Source organism: Nipponia nippon, unplaced genomic scaffold (assembly GCF_047370975.1).
Source record: "Nipponia nippon isolate SJK-2023a ecotype South Korea unplaced genomic scaffold, ASM4737097v1 scaffold_3, whole genome shotgun sequence".
Lineage (NCBI taxonomy): Eukaryota > Metazoa > Chordata > Aves > Pelecaniformes > Threskiornithidae > Nipponia > Nipponia nippon.
The window spans coordinates 112442504-112456973 of NW_028262347.1; the positions used below are offsets into that span (position 1 = coordinate 112442504).

General features: G+C 43.5%; 1 protein-coding gene across 1 annotated transcript in view; it reads right to left on the reverse strand.

Moving 5' to 3' along the window:
- Window positions 1-14470, reverse strand: part of NT5C2 (5'-nucleotidase, cytosolic II) — a 62958-nt gene that overhangs the window by 41738 nt on the left and 6750 nt on the right. The window contains exon 2 of the mRNA XM_087766405.1: window positions 327-447. Within this exon, the coding sequence (XP_087622531.1) occupies window positions 327-427 (101 nt within the window). The 5' untranslated portion in view covers window positions 428-447. The remainder of the gene's footprint in view (window positions 1-326; window positions 448-14470) is intronic.

Here is a 14470-nt window from a genome sequence, read left to right on the forward strand (position 1 = left end):
TGTGCACTGCAATAATTACTATAACATTTCTGCCACTGGGTATTTCTTGACTTGAAAGCTTCTATCCCAAAATCTAACTTTAATTAATCTTTCGACTGCATTAGGAAAGCATACCCTCACATGTATCTCAACTCTACTGTTTGTAAATTCCTGCAAGCCAACACTGTGCTATCTTCTAAGTTCTCTTCTACTAACACTTCTGCAAGGAAGGTAAGAACGACTGTTCTGTTTTACCAACAAGCAAAAAACAAGAAATGCGGGTTTTATGCTTAGTTTATTTTCCTCTGTCTCAGCACTTTAGTTTTGGGGTTACGTGAACAACTTACCGGTGATAGGCTTCCCGGCGGTACTTTTTCAGAGCATGCCCATCCATGTTTGCAGGGAGATCTGCTGCATTCTGGAGTCGGTCGCTCCATGAGGTTGTCATCTTCAAATGCTTATTTATTTCTGAAAGAAGCAGAAAAGAAAAGCTTGCTTAAGTTCAAGGTTTGTTTCACCAGAAAGTTGTCTGTTTCCTGGTACAAAGAGATGCAGTGCCACTCAGGAAGTCTTGCAAAGTACCCGGTGGAATGATCTGTGTTTGCAGGTCAAGTGACATGCTTTCCTCTGAGATGTCTGATGAGACAGGGTGTTAAAACAGAGAGCTAAGAAGGCTTTTCCACATGGCTGGAACTGCAAAGACATCCCTATCCATTGTGGTGAAAATGCATTTAGAAACAGAGACCTTGTTTCATTGACGAAAAGGGGTATTTTTTGACCCTAGTGTTACTAACATGCATTAGCTACAGGTGATGGAAAACCTACGCTTTATACACGAGATAAATTAGGCAGGACAAACCCTACAAACCCCGGTGGGACTGACCTTGTCACCTTTACCACACAGTAAAAATAAAGAGCCTTGTCCCTGGCCATTTGACCTCTAAGCAAAGACAAAGCTTCAAACCGATGCTAAATTAGCAGAAACAATTGGAAGGAAAGCAGAAAGACGATCTTTTGATCTCTGCAGATCAGCCACATTCAGAGAGAGCAAGAACACACTGCAAACCTGTAACACCAGCAACGCAAATATTCACCAGCAGATCTTCACAAACATCTGCACCCCTTCACAAGTACTGGTTGTCAAAACCAAACCACCAAACAGCCCTTCTCATCAGGAAGGCCCTGCAGTGAGGAAACAGGGGTACCTTTCCCAATTGTGTTATTAGCACTGTGGGGCTATCCTGCTCGTCCCCTCCTGCTGTGTCCCTGGCACAGGGCGGGATGATGAAGCAGCCCCACGGTGAGTCAGTTCAGCTCACCAGTCCAAGTCCTCACCCATCAAAACTAAACAACCAAAAGCAAACAAAAACCGGGTAGTTCACCACTGGTCAGCAGGCTGAACCCAGCTCAACCTGCCACAAGGCTATCATTAGAGCCGGTGTGAAGAATGGGGTGGGAGACGCATCCCACAGTTATACCAAATTAGGTATAACATGAAACCACATTCTTGTGTAACCCACACAACTGGTGGACCGCAGGGCTTGGCTTGTTCGCTCTTCCTTAAAAAGAAACAAAACCACACACAAGTTACACGGGTAATGATACAGCAACCATTTCTAGACACCTTTAAAATATGACTGCCCTCATTTTACAGAAGGGAAACCAGATGATTTCAGCAAAGAAGAGAGCAGAGCAAGTGTCCAAGCCAGCATTAGAAGTCACGGCGCTTTTGGAGGTCACACGCGTGCTCGCTCTCCTGGAGGAAATCTGTATAATTTTTTAGTTTTAAATTTTATTAAAGAGCAACAGTTGCAATTGTCACAGCATTTGTTAGTCTATTTACCTACTAGTTGCTGGTCCTAAAAATCAAACAGACGGCAAACAGCTTGTCTGTAAAAAATGTTCCTCCCTCCCCCAGCATTCTCTGCTTGTCTCCCAGTTACTATAACCAAGGTTTACAAATGCATCTTCTGCCACATCCTAAAGGTCACCAAATTTAGGCCCTGGCAGGCAGCCCAAAGGACTGCATGCCAGAGCTGAGAGCTCTCCCCCCCGAATTCCCTGCAACACACCCAGGAGAGGAGGTCACCGCAGCGAGGGGCGACGGGCCATTCCAGCCAGCCGCAACTTCCACAACAGGGCATGCAGGGAGAAGCAGCTTCTAAAATAGCCCAGGCCCCGGCCACCAAGGGCTTATAAGTAATTACCAGCTATTTAAGCCATGCCCAAAGGCAGATGGAAGGCAGCACAGAACTAAACAGCCCGCAAGCACCAACCTGTTCCACTTCAAACGCAGGGCACTGCCTGCAGCAACGCTCCTTACAGGCAGCAAGGGCTGCAGCAGTCCTGATGGAGGAGAGGGGACTCGGGAGAGGAGCAGTGCCCGTGCAAGAGTGACAGACTCCAGGTCAGCAGCCGAGAGACAGGCAGCACAGTGAAGGATCTGGTATGACCCCAAGACTGCAAACTACGGAAAGGGCTTGTGTCCCCAGAGGGTGGAAATCATCTACCCTATGGACATTGCAAGATGGTCCAGATCATCACCACCTGGAGATATTTTAAAGCTACTAACCTAAAGCTACAGATTCAGATCCAAAAGACATATAAATTTAAGGCCTCTAAAAGGCAAGTTAAATAGCTGTGAAAAAACTGTTGCATGGCTGGTCGTATGACTCTTAGACAAGTCCGGGTCTAGGTCTTCCAGCTGAAACAAGTCCAAATCCAAGCTTCCTGCCATTTAGAAGGGCTACACTGTTCTGCTCACCCAGCCAGACACATAGCAAGATTCGAAGATTTACACCCACAGCCAAAGCCAGAGACTTTCCGTTCTGCCAGCCTCTTCTTCCCACTTCATCTGCTTCCCATCACCATCACACCACATCAGAGATGCTGACACAGGTACTAGGACAGCACTGCTCTCAACAGCCATTCATGCCAGACATCTGATAGTTCACCAGTAGCATCCTACAAAATATCCCAAAATCCAGATGGCAGATCTTTAGCAGGTTACCTTTAATAACATCCTTTCTAAAATGAGGAATTGGTGAAGCAGTTTGAGCTCCTATGTGATAAACTCTACAGTAGGAGAAACCAGACTGCATCATTCTGTGTGTGCTGGGATTCAAAAAGCTGAGACCTGAGGAAACCACAAAAATCTGAGTTTCCATAATTAAGTAAGAAAGGCCTGAATTATTTTCATGTTCCAGCAGTATTTTGCTGTAGCTGTGATGAACAGAGTTCATAAGCAGGACAAGGTTTGTAGACAGAGGCAATATCTTTTATTAGACCAACTGGTATGGCTGGAAAAAATAGACAAGCTCTTGGGCACACAAGCTTGTCTAAGTTTTCAAACTCTACCAGTTGCTCTAATAAAAGATATTACCTCTATCTTCAGGCTTGCCCTGATTTATTTATTAAAATCTTTCTTTTAATGTTCACGGAGTGTAAAATAAAAAAATCTTATGCTGAAGTTTTGTATTACATGAACTCAAAGGCACTCTTACAGCTTAGCAGGCTCCACTGGCACTGTGACAATAGCTTACTGCTCTGAAATAAAACAGTAACAACTGACAAAAGATACTGTGATGGATGTTCCCCACCTAAAAGTCTTACACAAAAAGTCTCATGGATTTCAATAAAATTGTTATGATGCTTCAAAGGTGTCGAAATCAGCCTACCTGCGTGGCTAAGAGTTACGGGACTTGATCTCTGAATACAAATTCCTTCTTCCAAATAGAGAGAGAAAAATAAGAAGGGCTGAATCACTCCATACACTTGTAAGCCACTGGAATAAACATCTAAGAGAGCGGGCAGCCAGCCAGGCAAGATTCTCAACTCCAAGCAACTGAAATATGATGCATCTTTCTTTAGTTACAAATCTATTTTTGAAATCAATAATCTGTAAATAGCTTCACATAAAAATAGAAATCTTTACATAGATAAAGCATGTCAGAACACCTCCCCATAATTTATCGCAAACGTGCTCCTTGCTAGTGCAGTCTTAATTAAGCATCTGATAGCATTTATGGTACAGGGTTAATTTTGAAAAAGTATTTAAAATCTCAGCTTCAAAGCTTTGATACAGAGCTACTATCCAGCACATAAGCTTTGGTCCAAAAGAACATGAGATTTTTAGCACATATTTTGAAGTAAGTCCGTTTGCTGCTTTTGTCAGGTTTTGACCGATTTCAAGTATTATCTATAGTGTATTTTTTTCAAGTACTCATACATATAAAATAACACGTCCAGAAGCATTCCCCTTCGAGTTTTACTATTATTTTTCCTATCTTTTTAAGCTGGCAAATAGTTAGAAATTTCTACACCTGATAATACTTGATGTGCAAATGCACTGCCTGTATTCTTTTCTGAGTTTGTTTTAACACTTTGATGATGCAATGCCACATCAGAGGCACACGCACTAAAATGTAGAGATGAACAAAACAGCAGTGACAATCCCACTTTGTCCAGGATATTCTCCGAGAGCAGAAAACAAAAGCATCACTAACCAATCCCAAGGTTGTAGTGTACTCACGCTGATTTGCCATACACTGTATCTGCCTCTTCTCACACATTCTGCTTCAAGAATCCTTAATAACGTGTCAGTACGACCCACACATGTACGTGCACAGGGGAAAGTGAACAGAGAGAAAAATCATCACACCTAACGTTAGGTACTTGAAAGCTTTGTGTCTAGTCGGAGGCTGTGGGTGTACAGACAAGCCCCGTGGTGCCCTTGCCAAGCCTAGAGCAGCTCCTGGCTCCCCACTGCAACGCTGCTCCATTTCAAGTGGCTTTGGGGGGTCTCAGCAAGGGAAGCATGAACGATGTTAAAATCCTGAGAAAGGGAAAAAGCAAAGTGAACAGGATTGAGGCTGGCTTGTCCAGGACTCAGATCTGGTCCAGGTCATGGTGTGGCCTCACAAACAGGGAGGGGAAAAGCAGGGGTTTTTTCTGCAGCCGAGAGGACTGTCCATGTAAAGGTGGTTAAGAAAAGTGAGTGACTCACTTTCCAGGAGCATCCCTCTCCCTTCACCAAGGGCAGAAGTAGCTTGCATCTAGTTTAGGCTAGACACTTGGGACAGCCAGCATCAGAGCAGGTGAAATGCACTCAGGGTAGCATCGTATCCTCTGATCCTCTGACGTACTGGAATGGACTGCAGAAAGCGGCCAGGGCTGTGCCATCCCCCTCAATAGCATCTCCTACCACCGCTGTACGATCAGGGGCTGGGCAGGCTTCTGGCCTCATCCAGCACAGCGGTTCTTACACCTGCAATCCAAAAGCACTTCACAAACTCTCGTTCACGTAATACATTTAGGGGCAGCAAAAGGTGCTGTCCCCATTTTGTCAGCTAAGGATAGCAGGGCACAGAGAAGGTAATAACACAGAGTAAGTGGGAATCAAATGCAGAAGTCCTAAATCCTCCATCTCTAATAACCAACCTGAGTTCCTACTGCTGTCAGGATGAATCACAGAGACACACTGCATCTTCCCTGCACAGTATACTTTAATACAAATTCAAATTTCAATATGTAGCATCAACTGGCAGACAGTGAGAGGTCAGCTAAAAAGTATATTAAATATAACTTCATGCTTAACATTGCCAGCTTCATAAATATAAGCATGCCTTGATATATGTGCCCTGCTTGAAACCGCACAGTAGGAATAATACCTAGACTGATACACCCTTAGCAAGCTCAAATCCCTACACGTTCCTAAACGCGCCTGACTTCTGCTCTCTATTCAAACCCTGCATTGACGCCTGGCTCTCCCATGTTGCACCCACACTCCCAAACTATTCACTTGTTTGCTGCACAACCATTTCGGTCTCCTCTTCAACACCACCACTCAGGCACTGTGCTTGATCTCACCCGCCATGCCCACACTGAAGCTCTCTGCGAAGGCAATGAATCAGTTCACGTATAAATATCCATAGTTACTCCTCTTCCCCTAACGTGCCAGCCCTTCGATGGCTAGCTCCCTGGAACAGTCCTTTCTGTGCAGGCTCCCATCTCAGCCAAGGGGTGACTCAAACTCAGTTAGCGTCCAGGAGGGAAGAGCCCTCGAACGCTCCACAAACCCCAACTTTGTGTGTCACAAACTCACTGAAGGGATGTGGCAGACAAGGGGCAAAGATGAGACATCTTAGGACTGCTAGAAGGCAAAGTGACGTAGACTTTTCCAGTACTAAAAATGCCAACTAATGAGAAAAAGACGACTGTTAAGTGGCATTTCTGAAACCCAGGAGAACTATTCATGTGAGCTTAAATAGCAACATCTCTGCTCACACTCCGCTTTGGAAGAACTATGCAGAGAGAATGGTTGGGGGACCCCCCAGTCCACATTTTAATGTTCCTGATAACTCAGAACTACAGGTCCCAGGTGTACAGAAGTCAGTATCATCACAGAATCCAGGGGTACCATCAAAACACACTGGAAAACAGGACAAAATACTCCTTTAGTTCCTACCAGTGCAATGTAAAAAGAAAAAAGTCTTGTGCTAAAGCAACTTGCAATATTTGGCAGAGCTCCCACTTTTGCAGAGCTAAGGACAATACACAGGATATTTTTTAAGTACGGTAGGAACAAGAGAAATCCTAGCAAGTGAGCAGAGGCATTACTGAACAGAGATGAGGAATAATGCAGAAGGGGTAGAATTCTTCAAGAAATATTTATAGTTTGCATTGAAAAAAAAGGATGATAGTGTTTAATCCCTCGATGATAACAAAATATGTCCCATCCAGTTTGCAACCAGAGAGAATGTTACAGAATACACATCAGAGATGAACATGTTTGACCAGCCAGTCTGATAAAGTTTCCCCAGGAATCCTAAAGTAATTGGCTGAATATATTTTAGTCTACGTCAGGTTTTACCTGATGGCAAACCTAGGAAATGTACTGAAAATGACAACACTGGATTCAATTAATGAAGAATCAGAAGACAAAAATATAATCAGCCTTGGTCAACGTATCAGTTACACCAGGTATCTAGATCACATTCCTGAAGACTGAGAACTACCTGTACTTAGGCATGACACAAGCCCCAAAGCAGCAGGCTTCTGACTCGCTCCAAGCTGCAGGGATTGCACGGATGCCGAACACCACTCTGATCTTTTTCTGAATCACAGCCTTACACACCAGCTCTAACTGTTAGTTCGCACAGTTACTCCTCTCCCCCACAGCTCTGACAACTCAAACCACTCTGGGTTTTTTCTGCCAATGCTTCTGCTTAATAGCCAATAGCAAATTGTTTCCAAAAGGTGTTTTTAATTAGTGATGCTTTTGGAAAATTAGTATGTCCATGACTTGAGATCTCTGGCAACACTGGAAAGCCCACAGTTTCCAAATATAAGTAGTGAAGCTTGTAAATGACCTAAACCAGAAAATTAGCTTTTTTGTTTTTTTCCTCTCCTTGTGCCTAAAGTTAAGTTCTTCACTTGAAGAACTTCCACTTCTGGGTGGCCGCCTCTCTGACAGCAAGGCTTCACGTTCATGATGGCAGGAAGGGCAAAATACGCTCTTCCTATTAGAATATTAAATTACTTCTAACAGACACTTCAAAGCGTACTCTCAGCTCATGACAATTAATACTTGAGGTTGGCTTTACGCAGGATAATTCTGTATGCCCATTACAGGGTATTAAAGAGGTAGAGACCTGTTGTCAAGAACCTGTTAAGGTTAACCACAGACACATGTATTGAGCTCACAGTAGATCCCACTTGCAGTATACAAAGACCCACGGGATTACATTAGATTGATAACGGCCTCCTTGCTCCACCGATTGTACTAACCCTCCCACCTCCAAGCTTGCAATCTCCGATGCTGGCTTTGAGTCCTCCCGTGGGAAGCGAGTAGCTGTTTCTCTTGGGCACCACCGCAGTGCTGACATCAATGAAGCTGCTTTTTCCAAGAGCATGCTTTTAGTGAAATTGGTAAAGTATTCCCAGTCACACATTTATTTGGCTGTGGTCTGACTGATAGATGACGGTAACTCATGGGTTATTTCTGGATGGGTAAGGTAAAAGAAGGGAGAATGCTACTCATGTGGCTTATTATAGGATTTGATTTAATTTCAGGCTGAATTTTATCTCTGTCATAAAGCCAGAGGCTAAAGTAATGGCTATATATCAAATACGTTGTAAAATATATTTAACAAAACCCTGCTTATTTTACATGGATTTTTTTATCAGACTATTTCTACTGACAGCCATATCCACAGAGTGGCTACACAGTGCCTAAAGCTCCAGTAATAATCCAGGACCCAAATGCATTAGATGCACTAAAAACCACAGATGGATAAATTTGGAGTTTCTTCGGGTGACCATCCATTTCTATCCAAGGAGTTCTATTCATGCAGGAACCCCAAGGAGCACTAGTTATTTAAAATATTTTAAGCATTATTTAATTATCATCAATTTTATGGATAGTTGGAAAGGAATTTGGAAAACTACGAAATCCGCAGTGCAACTCTGTGAGGAGCAAACCTCAAATCCGACCCTCTCTGAGTACCATAAGACCATCCATTCTCCTCATTTATCTGTAACTGAGTTTACTGCCTTGAAACAGGAACCACAAATTCCCCAGTGAGCTAATTAGCATATTTTCTAGCTACCATATAGCTCGTGCTTCTCAATATTTCCTGCAGAATTACCATTTTAGTTAAGCTGTTCCCAACATACTGCTTCTTACATAAACAGTTTGTGAGAGGTAATGCTAGTCCACTTCTCTAAGTCTAGTGTGCCCCGTATCGTCCCACTGCTATTAAAACAGGAGGAGGACCATACTTAAGGAATGTGAGACTTGATCCAGAAGAACAAGCGCTATGCCCCAGAGAAGAATGAGCGAACATGAGCTCTCGAAGAAATGCAGTAACTACAGGTCAAATATGATCCTTGGATGTACAAGGCTACCAAGCAGGACTCCATGTGCCTATCTGTAACTGCTACAAGCACTGCTGGAAAACTGTCTTCAGCCAGCTGTCCCCATTAAAGAACGATACTGATTATACTGAGGGAGGAATAAAGCTGTGAAAGAGAATAAGGCTGGAGTGGAAGATTGCCAATTTACAGAGAGCGGCTCTGCAGGTGATTTGAAAATAGTCTACAAGCATTTACGCATAGAAAAGCAGCGTGACTGTGGAGCACTCTCCATCTAGCAATGACAGAACAAGAGCCCATGACTGGAAATTAAATAAATCCACACAAAAATATTAACAGAGAGGACAGTTAATTATGAAACAACAAATTTCTGAAATAGTTTTTCCATCACCAGAGGACTCTAAATGAAGTGGAGGCGGGTTATGTTTACATCAGCCATTTTTCAGAGAGTCAAGAATTAATGCAGAAAAGTCCAACAGCCTGAGCTACCCAGCAGGTCAGTCAAACTGAGTATCAAGACTCAGGTGACTCTTCCTCACCTTATAAATCAATGTATCAGTAAGAGGCTGAGGCACAAGCAATATTGGAAAGAAACCTTCAGAGAGAAGTTTCACCTGGAAAGAAGGTGAATGGACAAAGAAAGGCTCTTCTGAGCCAACACCAGCATGAACTGTGCACCCTAACCGCCCTGGAAACTCGCTTCCTTGGGGAAAGGTCTTCAGCAGCCTGCAGCAACCTCTGCTGCAGAGGTTCCCAAACGGCTCTCCAACTGAGCGCCTGCCACCAGCAAGCATCGACCTGGCTAAGAAGATGTTGCTCTCACTGCCTTTTGTTTCCAGCTGTTAAATTCCAGCAAGAAACCTGTAAGATAATTCAAATATTTTACTCACACTGTTTTCCCGTAAGCAATTGCTCTGGTTGCACAGGGTCTTGAAAGATTAAAAGTAGAGATTAATTTGATCCCTCTGCTGTAATACAGTACCCTAAAGAAAATATTTAAGACTTCCTATGTATTTGCTTTAGCTGAAGACCAGGAGGTAAGCTTTGATGCAAATGCCCACCACAACAGGAATTCAATGTTTGACTGGTATCTGCAAATACTAATATCATTGCTAAAAAGATGAAGCATGACAGTGTGCTAGCCAAGCTGCAGGTTAACATAAACAGCACGAAAGGCAGAAATGTCAGCATGGAAGTGAACACATTGAATTCTGCAAATCAGAAGGGTAAGTCAAGACAAACTTCTCTATTCCAACTCTGTTCTTTTACATCAGAACAATCTGAAGCATCTTTAGCAACAAAAAAACTTGCTGGCAAGAATTGACAAATATAAGCCCTGGCTACTCAGCAGCCAGACCATTGCTCCCCCTTCTCAAAGGAGCCTGCCAGTTTCTTCCATCCCCTTCAGCTTGTTACCTCTAACTAACACTCTTGGCGTTCAAACCTGCGTGAAGATCTACTACCAAGTCAGGACAGCTGAACACCTCTGTGTGAGCTACGGTTCTCACAGAGAGAACAAGATGAGACGTGCCATTCCCAGAGAGAGAACTGGAAAGCCATCCATCCACATACCGACTTCAATCCAAGGAACAACTGCCACTCTAACCTGCTATTAAGGATTATACAACAGTAGCTCTTTTGGCAGCAGATCACGGTGTTTCAAAACAATGATGCTTTTCATTAGATTCCACTGTGTTTCAGGAAGCAAATACAGACTTAACGGGCCTTTCCAGAAGCGCAGTAGCAACCGACAAAGTATTTGAGATGCACAACTCCAATCAGTAGCAGAGTCATTCTGAAAGCATGCAACTGGGTCAGCTTGGATAACGCAAACAGCCAAAAGTCCTCTTTATCTTCTGAACACTGAAGGTGAGGGAGGACAGTTTATTGGCTTTCCTTACTGACTGTGCTTACTGGTAAAAAACCCTCTTGTCTCTGAAGATCATGGTCCGTGCTTCATTAATATTTTATAGAAAAAGCAAAGATACCAAAAGCTTATTCTGGCTTTTTTCTAATCTTTGAAAGTAAAAGAAAGAATAAGGATGATTTTTTTAAAGACGCTTGAACCCTCTTCCATGCTGGACGGGCCCTCTCTACAGCAGAATCAGCATCTGAACCATCTCCGCAGGCTGGAAACATGACTTCACATCTCCCTCCAGCCTTGGCTGAAAGCAGTCCCTGCTCAGCCCGGGTGTGGATAACCAACTGGCTAGTCAGCATGAGCCCCAGGGCTCTGGACACAACACTCGCCAAGGGCCATGCTGCTGAGTAAAGAAGCTGGCATACTCGAACCAGGGAACGCTGGCTCCTCCTTCATAAAAAGAGTTACTGAAAATAAACACTGAGATTAATAGCTGAAGACAATCCGGTAATTCTGAGAGCTGCTCTGTCAAAACCAATGAGAACGTTCTTTTTTTCCTGCTAAGAGTTTTCTTTCCCAGCGCCATTCCCTTCTCCTCCCACCTTCTCGAAGGAAAAAGCTTACCAAATGCTCATACACTAACTTGGTCTCTCTTCCTTTTGAGATCTTACCCACCTATAACAGGCAGATCATTGACAAATAACCCCACCTTTCCAAAAGAAGAAGGATGAGCTGAGGACTATGGAACTAAGCCAGACACAGGAGAGAAAGCCTTAATACCCAGCAAGGCCATAGACTTCAAATGCAAAACTCAGCCAGTTTTCCACTTGCTGTTTGTCCACAGAACACAAACAAGATAAAATAACGATACTCCTCAGCTATAAAGGGCACTGTGAAGATAAATACAGAAATCATTTAGTAAAGAGGGTCTCGATTCTCAGTTATCCTAACATATAGGCCTCCAGACGCATACTAGCCTACTACAGATTTCACGGGCTTCCTACTTTTGTCCTTAATAGTGGTTACCCATCTCTCTTCCAAGAAGCCTTCCCCGAGCCTGATCTAGCCTTTCAGGTGAGAATGGAAACTCGTCTGCATCCAGGCTCTGCTGATCAAAATCACTCCTGGACTGGCTCTAACACTCTCCTGAAATGCACACAAAGGCCAGAAGTATGACTCCCTCCTTCTCTATGCTCCTTCTCATTCAGTAACCACAGGTACCCCTCACCTGAGCCACACAGAAAACCTCCTTCTCCTCAAACCAGAGGTTGGGTACGTACTTATCGCTCATCATGGAGATCAGAAAGGTGTGTACTCAAAACCTTCCCTGCGCTCTGTTCTCAGCAAGGAGTCCCACACAGCAGCTGCTTGCCGATGCGAAGCAAGCTAGACAGACCTACCAACCGAGCAAGCACAAAGATGAAAAAACAGGGAACGCGAAGTCTGTAGGTGTTTTGAAGCGCTCTTATGGTGTGAAGTTCCCCTCTGCATACAGAGTACAATTCACTTCTTTTCTGACCTGGTTTTTTAATCAGAGGCAAACATAGCAATTGTAGTCTGCCTGATTACAAATGAAATTACAAGTTTGTCCTTAGGGCACAACAGTGTCCCCATCTAGGTGTAATCAGTCCCCAAATCTCATTTAATCTTGACAGATGTGTAGTACCAAGGCACCACTGCAGGAAACTCTACAAGTAAATTAATTTTACGAATACTTTCCCTGCAGTATTCCCATGCTCTTCCAAAAGACTGCTAATTCACACAGCATTTCTTAGGCAACCTATGTAACTTAGTTCATCAGTAAAATAACTGAACATCTATGATGACTCTGAGCTTTTGCTAAGTCTCTGGCTTCTCTTTGATAACCTAACTGCCTCAGCTTTATCAAGTGATACCAAAGGCCTCCATTATACTGTTTTCCAACTGTATCAACTTTTTTTCTTCGGAAACTTTCTACTACCCCATCCAAGCAAAACACAAATCACCAACTTCATTCGAGGAAAACAAAGTCGTCTTTCCAGAGTCCCTTCAGCCCACTGTTTTTTAACAGGCTAAATCAATCCTGCTGACATAGGAGACTGTTCCCTGGCAGGAGCGGAGGAGGACACACACCGTAGTCTCTCTGCACGTGTCTCAGCATAGACAGTGCTCAGAGGGAATGCAGATGAAGTGACAGACCTACTCCATCAGCTGTGACCTGGAAGAAACCTGTCAGCCTGAAGGGTGAGAGAACATTAACAAACAACTAAGAAGGCATCATCAGCAGGTCCCTGTTATCCCAAAACCAGAGCTGAGAGTTCCCAACACTGAACCTTCCCTCTGGCCCGGACTTCTCTCTTCAGGGAACCTCAAGTATCTCGCCAGTGTAGACTTGAAGACTCATTCAACAGCACAGTCTTGTGCTCCTGCTGCAGATGAGTGAACAGCTTGAATCCCCTGGGTTCTGAGATGCCTTTAAAAAATGTTTGTCCCAAGCAGAGTAGTATGACAGCCCTGATTCACTGAGAAGGACTTCTTTTTCAGTATGTTACCTGACCCACTATAGCCGCTAAAAAAAAAAGCTGACCACGCGCCCAGCCAGCACAAAGCCTCCTGTGCAGCCACAGAAATGCCTCCTTCTAATTGCTTTCAAAACAGCAATTGAAAAAAATCCCAGCCTGGCTCTGAGCGTCACAACACGGGAAGACTTCTCTACATGTCCTAACCTTTCCGATATTTGTTCTTGACCCCATCAGCACACATCAATTTATGAGGACTGAAAGTGCTTTTTATTACTGTCTTTGTTAATATCTACTCACTAGATATTCTGTGAAGAAATGTGAGTGAAGAAAAATGAGTGGTAGATGAGTAAAACATTGTTAGTTTTTCATCATCCGTTCCCTCCTGATTGCTCAAGTCTAGCAGAGTTTTTTGGCCTTGGTTTGTAAAACTGCCAATGCAATACTGCAAGAGAAGTTACAATACATGTAGAACAAGAGGTTAAGAACCTACCTCATCTCTTATCACATGAAAAAAATAGGAAAGGTTCGATTACAGATGTGCTTTTAACAAACTCTTAGAAAGGCCACAGTGTTATTTCCCTGGATCAGAAGTGACACAAGTCCCCCAATTATAGAAGGCTACAGACCCATACTTCATCTCAGATCACAGCAAGTAAAGCTCTTTCCAATTTGTATAAAATTTGCTCATAAAATATCACACACATCTGCTGATGATTCTAGCACTGACATTTTTTAACTTACTCTCTATAAAATCATCCCATTTCAACACCACTATAAGGAGGATACTAATAAATGCCAGGACACGTGCAAGACATTCTGCTCAGGATGTCTGCGGTCACCAAGTGGTTAATGGTACAGGCAAGCTAATGCCTTCTAGAGGTTAAATTCGTATCATTAACTAAAAAGGACTTAGCAGAAGATCGTCTGGTATGCTAGTCACTGCTTAGCAGCGACACGTTCGGGTGTAGAGCAAGCATTCTGAAGAACAGAGAAGAGGGGGTTTGTGTCTACTTACTTGAACCACTTACAGCTTTAGGTACCAAATGCTCATTTTTATCATTTTTCCCTAGCAGAGCTCTATCCAGCCCTGTCAGCTGCAGCCCTGCTTTTGATGACAGGTGGAAAAGGTCTGCTGACCACTTCTCCCCTCAGAGAGACCCTGTTCATGTGTTTGTACTTCTCTTTAGGCAATGTTTTATTTTCCTTTTTTTAACAAAGGAAAGCAATGTGGAAATGCAGCATCCCAGAACACCAA